This window comes from Macrotis lagotis, chromosome 1, assembly GCF_037893015.1.
Source record: "Macrotis lagotis isolate mMagLag1 chromosome 1, bilby.v1.9.chrom.fasta, whole genome shotgun sequence".
Classification (NCBI taxonomy): Eukaryota; Metazoa; Chordata; class Mammalia; order Peramelemorphia; family Peramelidae; genus Macrotis; species Macrotis lagotis.
In genome coordinates, this window is record NC_133658.1 from 78774414 (window position 1) to 78792241 (window position 17828).

The 17828-nt window shown below is 35.0% G+C and overlaps 1 protein-coding gene across 1 annotated transcript; it reads right to left on the minus strand.

Moving 5' to 3' along the window:
* Positions 1-11941: 11941 nt before the first annotated feature.
* On the minus strand, positions 11942-12889 carry LOC141513629 (olfactory receptor 1N1-like). Its single transcript, XM_074223640.1, has one exon. The coding sequence runs from the start codon at positions 12887-12889 to the stop codon at positions 11942-11944; it is 948 nt and encodes a 315-aa protein (XP_074079741.1).
* Positions 12890-17828: the final 4939 nt, after the last annotated feature.

Genomic DNA, 17828 nt, shown 5'->3' on the forward strand with positions numbered 1-17828 from the left:
TACATAGACTCCCAGATGTTTGGGACATTTCCAATCTGGAAGCAGAGCCTTACTTTATTAAAAAGTTAAAATCAAGTTATAGATTGAGAAAATGAGCAAAAAAAAAAAAACCCAGAAAATATCTGACTGTAAAAAGTTACAATGTCATAGGGAAGATTGAACTCAGACTCAGAAGAAGATAACAAAATCTTTGTCCCAAGTCTATAAGAAAAATATGAATTTGTCTCATGACATGGAAGAGATCATAAAAGATTTTAGAAATCAGGTAAGAGAGGTAGGGGAGGAGCGGCTAGGTGGCATAGTGGATAAAGCACTGACCTTGGAGTCAGGAGTACCTGGGTTCAAATCCGGTCTCAGTCACTTAATAATTACCTTGCTGTGTGGCCTTAGGCAAGCCACTTAACCCCATTTGCCTTACAAAAACCTAAAAAAAGAGAGAGGTAGAGGAAAAATTTGGGAAAAGAAATGAAAGTAATGAAAGAAAAATCGGAAAAAGAGTGAATAGCTTTGGTAAAGGAGAGACAAAAAATACTGAAGGAAAAAAAAAAACAGATTATTGGGGCAGAACCAAGATAGCAGAGTCAAGGCAAGAACTCCTGGAGCTCTCCCACAGAGCACTTCAAGTGCCTTCAAATAATGACTCTATCCAAATTCTAGAGTGTGGGAACCAGACAAATGGTTGAATGAGTGACATAATTTTCCAGTTCAAGACAATTTGGAAGATCCACAGGAAAGGTCTATTACCTTAGGTTTAGAAAAGGCAAATAATGTAGCTTGAACCACAAAGGAATAAACTGTCTTCAGTCCTCTAGGAACAGCCCACAGGGTCCCTTGGATCCCTGGAGGTGCTTGAATATTTGGCATTGGTGGCAATTTCCAGATCTCTCAGTTCAGGGATTGTCAAAGACAAATTGGAAGGTCAGCAGGAAAACTGCCACACCAGAGTGATCACGACAGACCAGTCCAGTATACAAGTCAGTGCAGACCCAGCCCCAGAGGAACAAGGCCAGGACTGGTAGACCACCCAGCTACTGTTTTCAGAGTGTTCAGTCCACAGGGTTCGATGGGGAGATTACAGAGGTCTCTCTGGATTCTCTGAGGCAGGACTTTGTTGCCTTGTCAATACTGATATCCAGATCACAGTCTGAGACCCCATACTGCCATAATGGAGCAATGATTCCCCCTCATATTCCAGGGAAGAGGGGAGTGCTTGTGGTCATCCACAGATGAGGGTGCAGCCCAGGACAGCAGTCAGAGTCTTCTATGACCTTGGGGGAGGTAAGAACTAGAGAGTGTCTCTGAAAACCCTCAAAAGCCTGGGATTGTGTGTTCTACACTCTGGAAGCAGAAAAAAATCTGACCATAGATAATTACTTTGGTCCTAATGGAAGAAGATAACAAAGTTGGGGCAGCTAGGTGACACAGTGGATAGAGCACCAACCCTGGAGTCAGGAGTACCTTAGTTCAAATCTGGCCTCAGACACTTAATAATTACCTAGCTGTATGGCCTTGGGAAAGCCACTTAACCCATTTGCCTTGCAAAGAAAAGCCTAAAAACAGAGATAAAGTTAAAGTTTCTGTATCCAAAGCCTCCAAGAAAAACATGAATTTGTCTCAGACTTTGGAAGACTTCAAAAAAGATTTTGAAAATCAAGTAAGGTAGGTAGAAAAAAAATTGAGAAGGGAAATGAGAGAGATGTGGGAAAATTATGGAAAACAAATCCAATTTGGTAAAGGAGATACTAAAGGATACTGAAGAAAATATTTTTTTTTATTTTAGGTTTTTGCAAGGCAGTGGGGTTAAGTGGTTTGCCCAAGGCCACACAGCTACGTAATTATTAAGCATATTGTGTTGGATTTGAACTCAGGTACTCTTGACTCTAGGGTCGGTGCTCTATCTACTGTGCCACCTAGTCACCCCCAGAAAATATCATCTTCAAAAAAGTTGAAGTCAAATAGAATAAGTAGTCCAAATGGCCCATGAGGAGAAAAATGCCTTAAAAAGCAGAATTGGCCAGAAGAAAAAGGAGATATAAAAGCTCCTTGAAGAAGATAATTCTTTAAATTATAGAATGGAGCTAAGAGAAGCTTATGACTATGAGAAATCAAGAAACAACAAAACAGATGCAAACAATTAAAAACTAGAAGAAAATGTGTAATATGTGATTGGAAAAACAACTAGCCTGGAAAACAGATCCAGACAAGACAATTTAAAAATTATTGCACTACCTGAAAATAATGACCAGGAAAAAAGCCTAAATTTTATTTTTTCAAGAAATAATCCAGTTCAAATAGATGGATTATGAGCAAGGAGATAGCATGTCTAAATAGTAATTTATCCTATTTTAATAATTTTGATTATTGATAGAGAGCACTAACTCTGGAGTAATGAGAACCTGAATTCAAATATGGCCTCATTCCCTAATTGTGTGAGTTTGGGTAAATCACTCAACCCCATTGCCTTGCAAAAAAGTTTTAAAAAATTAAAGAAAATAAATAAATAACCCAGGAAAACTGCCATGATATCCTATAAGCAGAAGGTAAAAGAGAAACTAAGGGAATTCACTGATCTCCTAAAAGAGTTCCCCAAATGAAAACTCCCAGGAATAATATAGCTAAATTCCAGAACTCTCAAATCAAGGAAAAAAATTTAGCAAGCAGCCAGAAAGGACACAATTCAAATATCATGGAGTTAGAGGCAAGATAACACAAGATTTAGCAGCTTCTATATTAAGGCTCAAAGAACTTGAAATATGATATTCTAGAAGGCCAAAGAGCTTGTATTATAATCAAGCATCAACTACCCAGCAAAACTGAACATACTTTCAGGGGAAAGGATGAGCCTTCAATGAAATAGGAGACTTTCAAACTTTCCTATTGAAATCCCTAAGCTGAACAGAAAGCTTGATCACCAAGGACAAGATTCAGGTGAAGCACAGAGAGAGTGGATTGAAAGGTCAAGTTATAAGGGATTTAGTGATGCTAAACTACATGTATTTCTGCATGGGAAGAGGAACCTTTTCATTTGTTATAGTAGTTAGAAGGCTCAAGGCACAGGAGGGAGAGGAATATGAAGGTATAATATATTATAAAGGTGGTATAATGTAATAAGAAGGTGTAATATATTATATTGTGGTGAAAGGAATGTAGTACTATGAGAAAGGGAAAAGAGAGATAGAATTGGGTTAGTAATTTCACACAAAAGTGGCAAGAAAAACCTTTTGCAATGGAATGGAAAGGGGGAAAGTGAGGGTGAGTAAGTGAGCCTTCATTCTCATCACTAGTGACTCGAAGAGGAAATAAAACACACACTCCACCGGGCATAGAAATCTATCTTACCCTAGAGGAAAATAGGAGAGGAAAGGGATGGAAGAAGGGGTAAAGGTGGAGGGAAGTGGGGATGTATGTGATGATGAGAAGCAAAATCATGGGAGAGGGTATTCAGATATAACACACTTTTGAGGAGGGACAGGGTGAAAGGAGAGAGAGAATGGAATAAATTGGAGTGGGAGAGATAGGATGGAGGAAAATATAGCTAGGAATAGCAATTGTGAAAAAAATTGAAGTAAATTCTCTGATCTTTTAATCATAAAAAATAATATCTATTCCAACAAAGAGCTTATGGTTTCTGAATAGAGACAGAATTATACTTTTTTCTCTCCCTTTATTATTTTTTTGAGGTTTCTTTTTTAAAAGGGGGAATTATGTTTACTTGATGTTTACATCATGATTATTGTAGCAATATATTTCACAGCTACACATTTGTTTTGCATAGGTGATTAAATATGAAGTCTCTGAGGTAGGATGTGAACTGAAGTTCTCCTGACTCCAGGGTTAGTGTTTCATCCACTGTGTCACCTAGCTTCCCCTACATGTTTTTAATCTATGCCAAGTAATGTGCTTTCTCATTGAGGGGAGGGATTAGAATAAGATAGTCCAGAAAGCAAAAGAGCTTGTATTGCAGCCAAGAATCAACTATCCAACAAAATTGATCATATTCTTTCATGTGAAAAAATAATAATGTTTGTCCTTCATTTTCAAAGAAGACCATGACATCATGTAGGTTATGCTATGATAAGCATATGAATTATATTTGAGTTGGGGGGGGATACTGTGCTAAGCCATCAGCCTCACTTTCTCCTCCAGAGCCATCTGGGTCCAGTGGCTAAATATGAATCAGGATGCCTGGAGATGTGAAGCACACATCTAATAAGAGGCAAGTGTCTGAGGCCAGATTCAGACTCCTGTCCTCCTGAATCCTTGGCCAGTACTCTATCCTCTGCACCATCTAGCAAACCTGGGAAAATAAGGATATTCAATGAAATAGAAGACTTTCAAACTCTCCTGATGAAAACACAAGAGCTGAACAGAAAATTTGATTTTCAGACATGAGACTCAAAAGAAGCATACAAAGGTAAAATGAAATGGGAAATAATAAGGGACATAATGAATGTGAATTTTTCATATTTCAATACAGGAAGATGATACTGATAACTCATAACAACTTTCACAAATAGGTCAGTTGGAAGGAGTATATATATATATATATATATATATATATATATATATATATACACAGAGAGGGCAAAGGTATGAGTTTAATATGAAAGGATGATATTTAAAAAAGGATAATATTTAAAAAAATAAAATTAAGAGAGAAGGATAGACTGAGAGAAAAGGAGGTAAAATGGGGTAAATTACTTCATATAAAAAAGACAAGAAAAGGCTTTTTTACAGTGGAGTGGAAGAAAGGAGAGGGAAAGGAAAGTGAGGGAACCTTAATTTCATCAGAATTGACTCAGAGAGGGAATAATGTATACACTCAGTTGGGTATAGAAATCTATTTTACCTTACAGAAAAATATGAGGGGGAGATAAGAGAAAGATAGAATAATGGAGGGGAAACTGAGGGAGAGACTACTCAGAACAAAACACTTTTAAGGTGGGAAAGGGTGAAAGGAGAGAGAGAACAGAATAAAAATGTCTAGGGCCAATAGGACAGAAGGAAATATAGTCAGCAATGGCAATTGTGAAAACAATTATGTAGCAAGTTTTCTCTGATAAAGCCCTCATTCTTCAAAAATGTATAAAATTAAGTCAAATTTTTGGAAATATGGACCATTCACCAATTGATAAATGATCAAAAGATATGAACAGTTTTCAGGTAAGGTTATCAATGCTATTTATATCCATATTAAAAATGTTCAAACTCACTATTGATTGGAGAAATGCATATTAAAATAATTCTGAGGTGTTGTCATAATACATAATAGAATGGATAATAGGACAGAAAAGGAAAATGACATGTGTTGTAGAGGTTGTATGGGAAATGAGGTATTAACACATTGTTGGTGGAGTTGTGAACTGATTCAACCATTCTGTAGAGTAAGTTGGAATTAAGCCTAAAGGGCTTGGACCTAGTGATGCCAGTTCTAGACCTGTATCCCAAAAGAAATAAGAAACAAAAAGGAAAACGACCTATATGTACAAGGATATTTATAGCAGTTATTTTCTGGTGGCAAAGAATTGTACATTGAGGGGATGTCCATCAATTGGAGAATGGTTAAACAAGTTGAGCTATATAATTGTGAGGAAATGCTATTCTGCTCTAAGAAATGATGAGCAGGATGCTTTCAGAAAATTCTGAAAACACTTACATGAGCTGATGCAAAGGGAAATCTATTATATATAATATAGTAGCAATATTGTAGCGTGAACAGCTGTGAATAGTTTAGATTTTCTCAGCATTATAGTCCTCCAAGACAGTTCTGAAGAATTTATGACAAAGAATGCTATCCATTCCTAGAGGAGCTGTAGAGCACATTATAATAGCTTATTCAAAACCTAGAAAGATATTGACTTCTATTAATTTTCAAATGTCAAAGTTTTTATATTAATTCAAAAGAAAAAAAAGAAAAAATATTGTTAAACTGTGGCCCAATGATCTTAAGTTGGTTCAAAACACTAACTTTAATATTCATTATTCCAGGTATAATCAATCTAGCTTAGTTTTCATAGATTTAATAATTAGTAGTCAGATAATTCATCATACAAAAGACTTCTATATTATAAGCAATTGTGTAAACCACACTCCATTTTGACTGGGATTGCTTGTATTAGAGGATAGAACTCAGTTCTTCAGTCTAAACCAGTTTTACTGGGCTTAGAATTTAGAAGACTTCATTGTTCACATATATTATTGAAGTCCCTCTTTCACAGAAATGTAAAATTTTATGAGCTTACAAGATTGAAGAACCAGAAGACCTGACAAGTCCCCAAAGAATTCCTGGATAGTGAGAATTAACAAAAGTATTTTGTACAAGCACTAAATAATTATCATTATTATTCATTTGAAAGCAAAATATGCCCAATTATATGCCTAAGGCATTGTTCTAACCATATGAACAAAAATCCCTAATAGCGATAGTCAAATTTATAATTTCTCTGCATTCAGATCAAGAGTTCATCACCTAATGTATCACACTCTCAGGACCATTTTTCAAATTACCAGTATTTTTTATAAAATGATTTCTCTAAATCACAATGCAAAATAATCAAAAGCATTATTTTTAACAAAGAACAGTATCACAGATTTGAAACAAAAATGAAACTTATTGTCCAACATGATCTTTTAACCAATTTGAACACCTTTGTGAATTATTTTACATAGGAAACACCATTTCTTTTGTCTGCCATTTTGGCATTCTATACTAATTGCATTCGGAAACCAATATAGAATAATTGTAAACCAATTACTCTTATATTTACTAATATGGTACCAATAGTTACCATTCAGAGTACAGATTAGCCTGCTGTGAATAATAATTATTTTATTATTTATTGAAACCCGTTATAATTCTTGATCTTAAATTGCTCAGTTTTCAATTTTAATGCATGCTACATGATTCCAGCTCCTTTTCTGCAGCAAAAATATTAAATTCAGTTAAATGAAATTTGAATATATTGAGAAATCCCAAAACTAAGTTAACTTAGGGAGAACTAAACACTTTTCCAAATAAAATTCAATATTTAAAGGAAGGCAAATCTTCCTTTTTTCTGTTTATCTACAAGACCGTAGTATATAGGGCAGCCTACTGCCTTGTCTAGACACATAGAAAGAGAAATAAGGGGTAAAACCGAGGGTCTGACCCTCTTCATATATACTTGTGTGGTGAGAGGAATGGGATCTGTTTTTAAAAAGTGGTTAACACCTAGTACAGACTCTACTTTGCATGAGTAGCATCTACCACACCTGCCTCCAAAGGCATTTTAAATATATGTGACCAAGATCAGGCATGTTCTCAACTACTGTGAAATCCACAATAATTTAGACATTGAGATGTATAAGGGAAGTCTGCTGCTAGGCTTTACTACTAAATGGTTTTGCAAAAGTCAATACAGAAAGGAAAAACAATTTAAGAGTAGAGAAAAAAAAATTACAAAATTTCACGCAAAGACAAAAGATTACCATCATTCTTTGTGCCCAGACTTCCCTAACTCCAATAAAGTAAAATATTCTCTACAAATTAAAATTTTATTTTCCCCAAATTAATTGCTTTCTGATTTAAACAAGGCGAAGCTGGAAAGAAGAACCAATGTGTTTCGTAAGCACAAAATAAGTTTTTAAAATGATTAATGTATTTAATTTCTACCAGTTGTATGTAAAATCAACTTTCAACATTAATTTTTTTTTGCATTTTCAGTTCTAAATCTCTCTCTCTCTCTCTCTCTCTCTCTCTCTCTCTCTCTCTCTCTCTCTCTCTCTCTCTCCTCCTTCCCTAAGGAGTAAGCAATTTGATATAGTTTATAAGTGTATAATCTTGTGAAAAAAACTTCCATATTAGTCATCTTGTTAAACAAAACATGAAAAAAAAGGAGTGTAATATAGCATGCTTAGATCTACATTCATCATCATCACTTCTTTCCCTGGAGATAGATAGCATTTTTCATCATGAATCCTTCAGAATTTTCTTGTTGTATTGTTGAAAATAATTAAGTCATATACAGTTGATCATCATGAAATATTGACCTTAAGTGTAAGATTATCTCCTGTTTCTTCTCTCTGTCTCTCTGTCTCTGTCTCTTAGTTTCCCTCCCAATCTCCTTTCCTCGTGTTTTTGTTTTTCTTCTCTATTTCCAATATGTCCAGAAATAGGATCACAGAGATAGGAATATATTTTTAGAAGCATTTATTTTAAGAAGAATAGATCTATTTTCCTACCTGCTCCAAAGATTCTCTTATTCCAAATAATATTTTCATGACCTTCTAATGAAAGTTTTATTGGAAAGGTTGATTATTCAGCTTGGATTGAACATTCCATTTACTAGAACCTGGGTATTTAGCAGTAATTACACAAACCAACAATTGGTAGTTTAAATTCTTTGTTTCCTTTCTTTCTTTTGGAAAATAGTAGTCTTGGACAGAATCTCACTGAAGATATTGCCTCTGAGGAACTTGTATCTTCAAATATGGAGTGTTTGAAAGAAATGGTGGAACACTAGGTTAATAAAAGTCTGGAGAGGATGTGATAAAGAATATTTTACTGAAATCTTTTAAGGAGGTAGGGATGGGACGGTTATCTCTTTTCCTGAAGAATAAAAGATGTATTAATTTTTATCTGCCAAAATAAATCAAAACCTCATTTAAGGAGCTGAAAATATTTTATTCTTTAGAATTTGAAAGTCTTCATAATCAGGGACACCAAATAATAGCCAAAGTACTTCAGTAGAATAGGTATAGGATGGCTATTTAAATTATAGTTCAACAAGTACAATCTTAGATAAAATAGTATTTTCTGCAATTCACCCATCCCCCAAATTACTGACATTGGAATTGGCTTTTGTTCTAAAGAGATTGACAAATTTCATAAGAACTTATGACTCCTCCAAACAGTGTTTGACTCTTATGTCATATTTATCTGATTATTACATACTATAGCATTGCCTGCTTACATCAAATTTTTTAATTGAAGGGCATTCTCACTCCCAGAAATTAGTAATAGAGAATGGAGAGGAGACCAAGACAAAACATGAAGCACAAATGACAGATGGACCATCAGGAAGATTAGTCCCTTGCTTATTTTTCTGCAGGAAATAAGATGAAGGGACACATGGGTTACAGAGGGGGATGGACAGATTCCTAAATTCAGGGTGGGAATTCACCAAGAAATGAGACCTCTTACTGAAACAAAAGATTCTTCAACGAAGTCCTTGCATTCGATCCCTAAATCAGAGTGCCATGAGATCAGTCAGGGTGGCTGCCTGTCTGATTTCTAAGAATTCAATAGTTTTGTCTAATGGAACATTCAGAAACAGGAGAAAGTCAGAAAATGCTAAAAAATGTACACAAAACGCAAAACTGGAATTGTAGATCTCTCAATTTAGAGCCCAAAAGTGCTGACCTGAAACTTTGGGAACTTCTCTCTAGAAGTCTCAAAATAGGTCAACTCATCTTAGTACATACTGGAATGTACCCACAGATGAGAATCTGAAAAAAACCTGGTCTCCTCTGGGTCACTAAAATTCTTATGTAAATAATCTTTAGGTCTTTGACTAGTTAATTTAGTATGAAACAGAGGCAATGAGTCTATCAATATTCATCAAGTCCTACTGTGTTTCAGGAAGTATGATAAGCATTGGGGATATAAAAAGAAATACAATTCAAGCCCTGCCCTCAAGACCTTCCAATCTAAATGAGGGAGACAATAAATAGATAAGTAGGTTCAAACAAGCTATACATAGGATAAATATGAAATAACAAACAAGAATTAAGAGGAGTTGAGAAGATCATTTTTTTGGCAAAGCAGTGTGATTAAGTGACATGTTCAAGGTCACACAGCTAAGTAATTATTAAGTTTCTGGGGCTAGATTTGAACTTACGTTCTCCTCTCTCCAGGGTCAGTGCTCTATCTACTGTGCAACCTAGCTATCCCAAGAAGACTTTGTAAAAGATGAGCCTTTGGTTGAGATTTCAAGGGAATTAGGGAAGCCAGTTAGCAGAGATGAAGAGGGAGAGCCTTACAGGCAGAGGGGACAGAGAAAAAATTCCCAGCATTGACAAATAGAGTAACTGGTTTTCTTTACAGTCAAAAGGTCAGTGTTACTAGATCAAAATGTTTGTGTCAGTGAATAAGATACAGGAAGACTGGAACAGTGGAGGCAGGGTAGAGAATTCAACTGAAATAGTTTTTTGGTGGCAATTACAGTCTTTCATACCTTTAAGGAAATAAAAGGACAGTGAAAGAAATAAGCTGTTGCAAACTGGTCCTACAATTCATGCTGGAATCACTCATAGCAAAAATGATTAATATGGAACAACATGGAATTAGTTAAGTCAATTCTTAGTAAACTACTCTTACCTCATAAAATAATCTACTTTTAGGGTAATGTGGCCTGTCAAGGATAGAATATTCTGAACATAATACTTTCCATAAGAGAGTCTAAGAATAAATTCCTTTTTTTTTTGACTGAGTTGGATTGAGTTTCCTGGTATCTTACACATGGATTATTGTCTAGCTACATATCATCTGCTCTGTACCTATCCTGTTGAATTTTTTTATTATTTTGGAATTTTTGTTTATACGTTTTTTTATATTAAAACCACAGATTTCTTTCACTTAAGAAGTATCTTGTAAAAAAAATAGTTAATTAAAACCAATAATGCATTGTCAGTATCTGAAATTCAAATATTTCACATCTCTAGTGTCTTCCCCCTACTTAGTTATTAAAAATTTAATAGAAATCTATTTTCTCTCCCTCCCATTCCTACCCCCATTGGAAAAAAAGGAAAAAGAAAAAAAATTTCTTGTATCATCTACATATAGTTAAGCAAAACAGATAATCTCGATATACGAATACAATGGATATAATGATTAGCAGGTTTCAGTTTCAGTCTTCTAGAATCAAAATGATCTCTCAGATAATAAGGGTTAAATGAGAAGACTTACATTTGTATTAAAAAAACCAATAGTATCATTTAATTTGAGATTTTCCTTAATTTTGATTATTTATTCCCTCATTTCTCATACCACAATAGTAATCCATCATATTTTTACACTACAATTGAGTTAGCCATACTTCAGTAGATGGTTTTTCCTATTACCAGTTTTTTTTCTACAAGAAAAGTAAGAGTGAAGTAAATATTATCATATAAAGATTATGAAAATTAATAATTATGTTGATTTGATAACAGTAGAGAATGATTTAAGTAAAATGAAAGAATAAGCAATGAAATGACAACTGAAAAATAAATCTTTTAAAGGGGTAAGAAGAAACATCAATACAATGATGAGTCCAGATATGGCAATTCTGCAGTTATCTACCTTTTTTTTCCTATTCATTCTCCTGAGATAACTAGACCAGGCATCATATGGATCAGTTGAAGGACCCATGGCAAATGACCAGAAGAAAAGAAAATTTAGAAGGATGAGAAGGACATCATAAACTGCAAACTTCAAAAACTGAGAGGAAATCATTTGATTCTTATTGGTCCCAGAGAAGCAACAGGTAGAATTTTTCAAAGAAGATTATTGTGTTTTGATGTAAGGTTCAAGTAATACATGTCGTAATGTACATTTTTGGCCAGTTATCATTTAGGTTACAGGTTCTCATTTCCAAAACTTGGAGTCTGTGGTTCAGTGAAGAATACCATTATCTAGTCTGATGAGAAATTTTGGATGTCAGTTCTTTCATCTGAAGCATCCATCATAACAACATGCCACCTGCAAGTTAGATTAATATGGCATCTATCACATTTTAAGTCATTGTATAGACTACAGTGCCAAGGATATAGCCTTTGGATACTGTACTATAGGTCCTTTGGATACTCCACTGCAGGTTAGAAGGCTGACTTTTACCTATTTGCAAATGTTTTTCCAAAAAAAAAGTAAAGCTAGGTTGGAGGGACAACATTAAGAGAGAATTCAGCATAGAGGGCTGAAGAATTAATATGTCTGAGAGGCAAATATCTTGCCTTTAAGAAGACTCCTTAGTGCCACTTTCACATCTTGGTTTCTCAGGCTATAGAGGAAAGGGTTGAGCATTGGAGTAACCGCTGTGTATACCACAGAGGCCACAGTGTCTTTGGTAGGGACAGCAGATGGAGGACTTAAATAAACACTAAAAACTGTACTATAAAAGACACAAACAACAGAGAGGTGAGAACCACAAGTGGAGAAGGCCTTTCTCCTGCCACCCCCTGAAGATGGCATCTTGAGGATGGCAGAGACAATGCAGATATAAGAGACCAGTGTACATAGAAAAGGAGCTGCCAAAAATGGACCACCGACAAAAAATAGAACTAATTCATTTAGTCGAGTGGGAGAGCAGGCAGCTTTCAAAAGGGGATTGATGTCACAAAAAAAGTGGGATATTTCTCTTTTAACACAGAAGGACAGTTTTGCAATGAGCAAGGTATGCAACAGAGCCAGGATATTAGCGATCACCCAGCACACACTCAACAGGAAGACACAGAGCCGAGGGCTCATGGTTGTGGTATAATGGAGTGGGTGGCAAATGGCCGTGTAGCGATCATATGCCATCACAGTAAGCAAGAAACTGTCCATGTCCCCAAATGTAAGAAAGAAATACATCTGTGCCAGGCATCCTGTATAGGAGATGGTGTGTTGTTGTGTATAAAGGTAATGCAGCATTTTCAAGACTACAGAGGAAGACATACCAATGTCAGCAAGGGAGAGACAAGCCAGGAAGAAATACATAGGGCTGTGGAGGCGAGATTCAAAGATGATGGCAAGGAAGATGAGCACATTCCCTGCCAGAGTGATCAGGTAAATGCACAGAAACAATCCAAAGAAGAGATGTTGGTGTTCTGGCCACTGGGAGAACCCCTGGAGAAGAAAGTCAGAGACACTGGACTGATTTCCATGTCCCATGTCAGGAGTCACATGTCCAGGAGTCACAAAGGAAAAGACCTAAGAAAATAAAGGAATATTCTTTAAACATATTATAGAGAGGAGAGAACTAGAATAAAAATCAGGATAACTGGGTTATACAGATAATATTTTGATGTCTTCATGGTTTATATTCTATCTACCTTTCCTCTGGAAGTTATCATGTTTGACCATTCTTCTCCCCTTGTCTCTCAGTCTTTCAGCAAATACTATTGCGATCCTATCCACCAATAAATAATACTCAGAACTTCCTTTCCCTTAAAAATTCTTCTCCTAGATCAGATTACTCTCTGTCATGGGGAGGGAGGAAAGAATGAAGGATAGAAAAATTTGAAACTTAGAAGCTTAGAAAAGGAAGAATGTTAAAAAATATCTTTGCATGTGATTGAACAAATAAAATGAAATCATATTAAAAAATTCTTCTCAGCCTCCATTCCCTCAGATTATAGGTCCTCTCTGAATTGACTAATCCCTTCATTTGTATAAACCAATATGCTTTTCTCAACCTGTTTGTAGATCAGTACTATTTTTGTATAAATCCTTCAGAATTATATATCAAAGGGTAGAAGAGAGAATATTTTAACAAAAATATTTTTACTAATATTTTATAAAGAAATTGTCCAGGGATGTCCCATTTGATCAATGATGAGAAAGCACCATTGCTGCAGAACACAAAGATAACTTCTTAAGCAGATCAGGTTTATGCCCTTCTAAAATATTAGGTGACAATCGATAGAATAGTGAACTCGAAGTCAGTAGGATCTGAGCAAGTCATTGAACTATTGTTTGCATCAGTTTCCTCAACACTAAAATAGGAATTTCTATAACCTTTTATCTAATGGTTGTCATGAGAATTGAATAAGAAATTATTTGTAATGCTCTGAGCAGAGTGCCTGGGATGTAGCAGTTAACGATTATTTTTTTTTTCTTTTCTACTTCCCTCCTTCTTTTTCTCCTATTTTCCTTTCTTCTTCCCTAGATCCATTTTTAATGAAAGGAAGCTGTAATGGTCATCAAAAACATTTTAATAACCTAGAAATAATTAAAACATGGGAAATTGGAGGAAATATTTTTTAAATGCAATATGCAATTAGGATTCAGTCTAATTATGGTTTCTCTGAAACTTATTTTCTTGGCAAGTTATAGAGAGTACTCTCAAGTTAAGCAAATTGTCCAGCACAACACAATATGCGTCAGAGGAAAGGTTTTCACCTTGTACTTTTCACTAAGAACTAATCCAACCAAATATGACCCTTATCAATTTCTTAATGAGAAATTAATAACATATGTATTAAGTTAGAATTTGTGTGTGTGTGTGTGTGTGTGTGTGTGTGTGTGTGTGTGTGTGTGTGTGTGTGCAAGGTAGAATGCTTTGGGGTTTGCAAAGAGATATAGTGAAGAAGGCAGAGGACTTCTCTCAGGGCTAAGAAAACTGGAGTGCAAATCTTGCCTCTGACACATACAGACAATGAAAATTAGCTATCCCTTTTAACCTTATGATTTTCTAGGTAACACTTTAAGAACAGAAATGGCATAGCACCACTACAACTGCCTTGGTAGAGTGAATCTCTTTAACTAAAAAGCTCTTTTTAGTGATGAAAATTCAGGCATTGACTAAAGTTTAAAAAAAAAAGTTTTATGAAATACCCAATTTCCACTGTCTCTTATCCTATTAAAAGTCTATATCACCATTCACTTAGAATATTGTTTCTGCCTCCTCACAGGTCTTCATCTTGCTACTCTCTGTCTCCTTTCTCCTTTCAACCATCCATCTACACTAAAATTACAGCAATAGCTCCATAAAACCTATGATTTTAACCTAGGATTATGTTCACACTTTTAGTTCAGCAATGAAGATCTGATAAAATATGGTACTTTATTAAATTTATAACTTTAATTCATGCTAGATTTAACTCTTACTTTGGGAAGCAACTAGATGATAAAAGATTTTAGACTGCAGAACTTGGAGTCATACCAAAGGTGGCCTGAATTAAAATATGACCTGAAACTCTTACTATTTATATGACCTTGGGCAAGTCACTGAACCATCATTTGTCTCAGTTCCTTCATTCATTACATGTTTATTATAATGAAAGTACTTACATCCCAGAGTTGTGAGAATAAAATGAGGAAATATTCATAAAATGCTTTGGGAACTATGAAGTACTATGTAATTGTTCTCAATTATTGTGATGATGATTACAATTATAAACAAGATTGTTAGCCATTTCTGTAGGTTCTCAACTTTGTTCTTAATTTGCCTTTGTTTAGGTTTTTTTCTTATACCTGGAAATCCCTCAGATACGCCTGCCTGTTGAATTTCTACTCCACCTCTCAATCTCATAAATAGCATTTTCAGACAATAACATCTCGAACTTTATAGATATCTTTCTTTACATCTGATTAATAACCCTGCGTTAATTTTTTTGGCACTAAAATTTTTAAAGTTCTACTTGTGAATCAGAGGAAGTATGGTCAAGTATGGCTAAAGAATAGAACTCTGAGAGATGGAGATACTACTTTCCCCTCTGACTCACACTGCCTCTGTGACCCTTAGAAGTAATTCAACTTCTAAGTGACCTTAAGCAACTCTCTAAGAGCATAAATTTCAGCATAATTGTAAACCTGCTTTGGTCAAGTGAACCTCTTCCCTGAAACATCTCTTAGCCAGTGAAATCTCAGGCTGGTACGCAAAACAATTGCATAACAAAGATACAGACAGAATTTCAATTTTTTGTCATCTTCTACCTCTATATATTTTTTTTTGTTGATTTCATATGTTAAGAAAGTGTCACTTAGTTGACAATTCTTCTGTCACCACTCCTCTGCTCCTCTGTTCTATATTTTAGAAATTCAAAGACTGGTTGAGAAGAACTGAGAAACTCCTCTGTCCATTGCAAATTGAACATGCAATGTGTTCTACAAGCTGTAGATTTCTGGACTGGGCAAATGATTTAGAAGGAGAAGTCTATGTCCTCAGTCTTGGCATTGAGAAGAATAAGTGTGGGATTGTGAAGCCCCACACTGAGTTAGAGTGAATTGAAGAGCAGCTATCTGGGTTCTAAGAGAGCACTCTCTGTCCCCTCTCTCTATGTACCTCACCCCTAGCAGATCAGAGGACTTACCTTCTTAACTGGAATTTTGATAGTCTCTGGGAAAAGAGTCCCCAAAGATTTGTTAGGAAAGACAACTTATTTTCTGACCATCTATATTCTCTCCAGACAGGTTTCTCCTGGGGCAGAGGAGAGAGTCCCCAGGATGAAATTCCACATTGTTTGTGCTCTGCATTCCTCAGAGCAGCTAATTTATTATCTTGGGGGATTCTTCATTTGACACTTGGAGAAAGATAGGGAGAAAGCAGTGTTCTCTGAATTGGACCCCTGGGTTCTGAATAGAATCAGTTTCCTGAATAGAATCCCTAGCTCCTTTCCTATTCTGGTGCTAGGTGATTCTAGTTTTTTGATTCTCTATCTCTTTCACCATTACCCTATATCTGGAACATGGAACTATAGAGTAACTCCAGTTAATTAATAAATTAAATATTTGTTGAGTACTTGTTCTAATGCCAAAAATGTGCTAGATACATGAACAGGAAAAGTAAGAGTGTTGTGAAGGAGCCTCCATTCTATCAAAGGAGACAAAATCCAAAACAATTGGTTTTAAAAAAAATTAAACTAAATTCCAGGTCAGAGTAAGGCTTTTACACTATCAATTCTTCAGGGATCAGGAAAATTCTCCCAACAATCATGAAATCTATTTAAACGTTATTTCTTTTTAAAATATTTAAAATGCTTTTATTCATATTTTAGATTGTTAAATCACCTACATCTCCCAATATATCATTCTCTCTTTCCCTCCCTGAAACTCATTCTTCCTAATACAAATAAGAAATGGGATAGAGTTCACAAAAATAAAAAAAAATTCGACATTCCATATGTCTCCTATTCATAGTGATTGTTGTCCATCTATCCAAAAATCAAATGCTCTGTCTGACTTAATCTTGTTGATTTTATGATGTTTTCAACATCAGTTACTAGCCTCATTCTCTAAATCTTCCTATTATGGAACAATCTTGCTAAACTTGTATACCTGCCACAGTCATTGAGAAATTGGGATCCCCTATATGCTATGATTAAACTTAAGCAGGTCTTCAGTAAAACAAGACATACACATTTCATTCATTCAACAAGCATTTATTGTCTGCTATCTTCCACTTTGCTTCACTCTGACTATATCAAAAAAGGAAAAAGAGCTTATGAACTTAATATTTAATGGGACAATGGCATACAACTTCTAAGTGCAAACAAGATAAATTTAGAATAAAATGGAAATAATAAAATGACAAAGACACTAGTATTAAAAGAAGCTAAGAAAAGCTTCCTATGGAAGAATGGTATCAGACACACAACTGGCAGATAAATGAATATATCAGATTGTATATCATCACATATTGACTTAGAAAAACAGTTTAATATCATCTGTTTTATTGTATTTTTCTATATTTTGTTTATTTTTCCCTAATTTCATTTTAATATAGTTCTGACATACTATCGCCCCTATATTCTGTACCAACATATTTAATATCTCTGCTATAGAAAGTAGAATATTTTTTAGATATTTAAAAGAAAACAGATTAAGATGGAGGTGACAATTAAGTGGGAAAAGATTCTGTGCCCAGAGCTGAAAGATGGAGAGTTCTGTTGGAGAAAAACAGAGGTCAAAGTCATTGTATTACAGAGTATATGGTGACTTATTAATTAAATCCCGAAGTGTAGGAGAGAATAGGGTTATGGAGGTTTTTTAAATACCAAGCAGAAGATTTTCTATTTGATTATGGACATAAGGAACCATTGCAGTTTCCTGAGTATAGAAATGACATGTTCATGCCTATGCTTCAGGAAAATCACTTTGAATAGAGAGG

Coding starts and splice junctions, on each gene's coding strand:
- LOC141513629 (XM_074223640.1), bottom strand. CDS start 12,889: ATGGGACATGGAAATCAGTCCAGTGTCTCTGACTTTCTTCTCCAGGGG.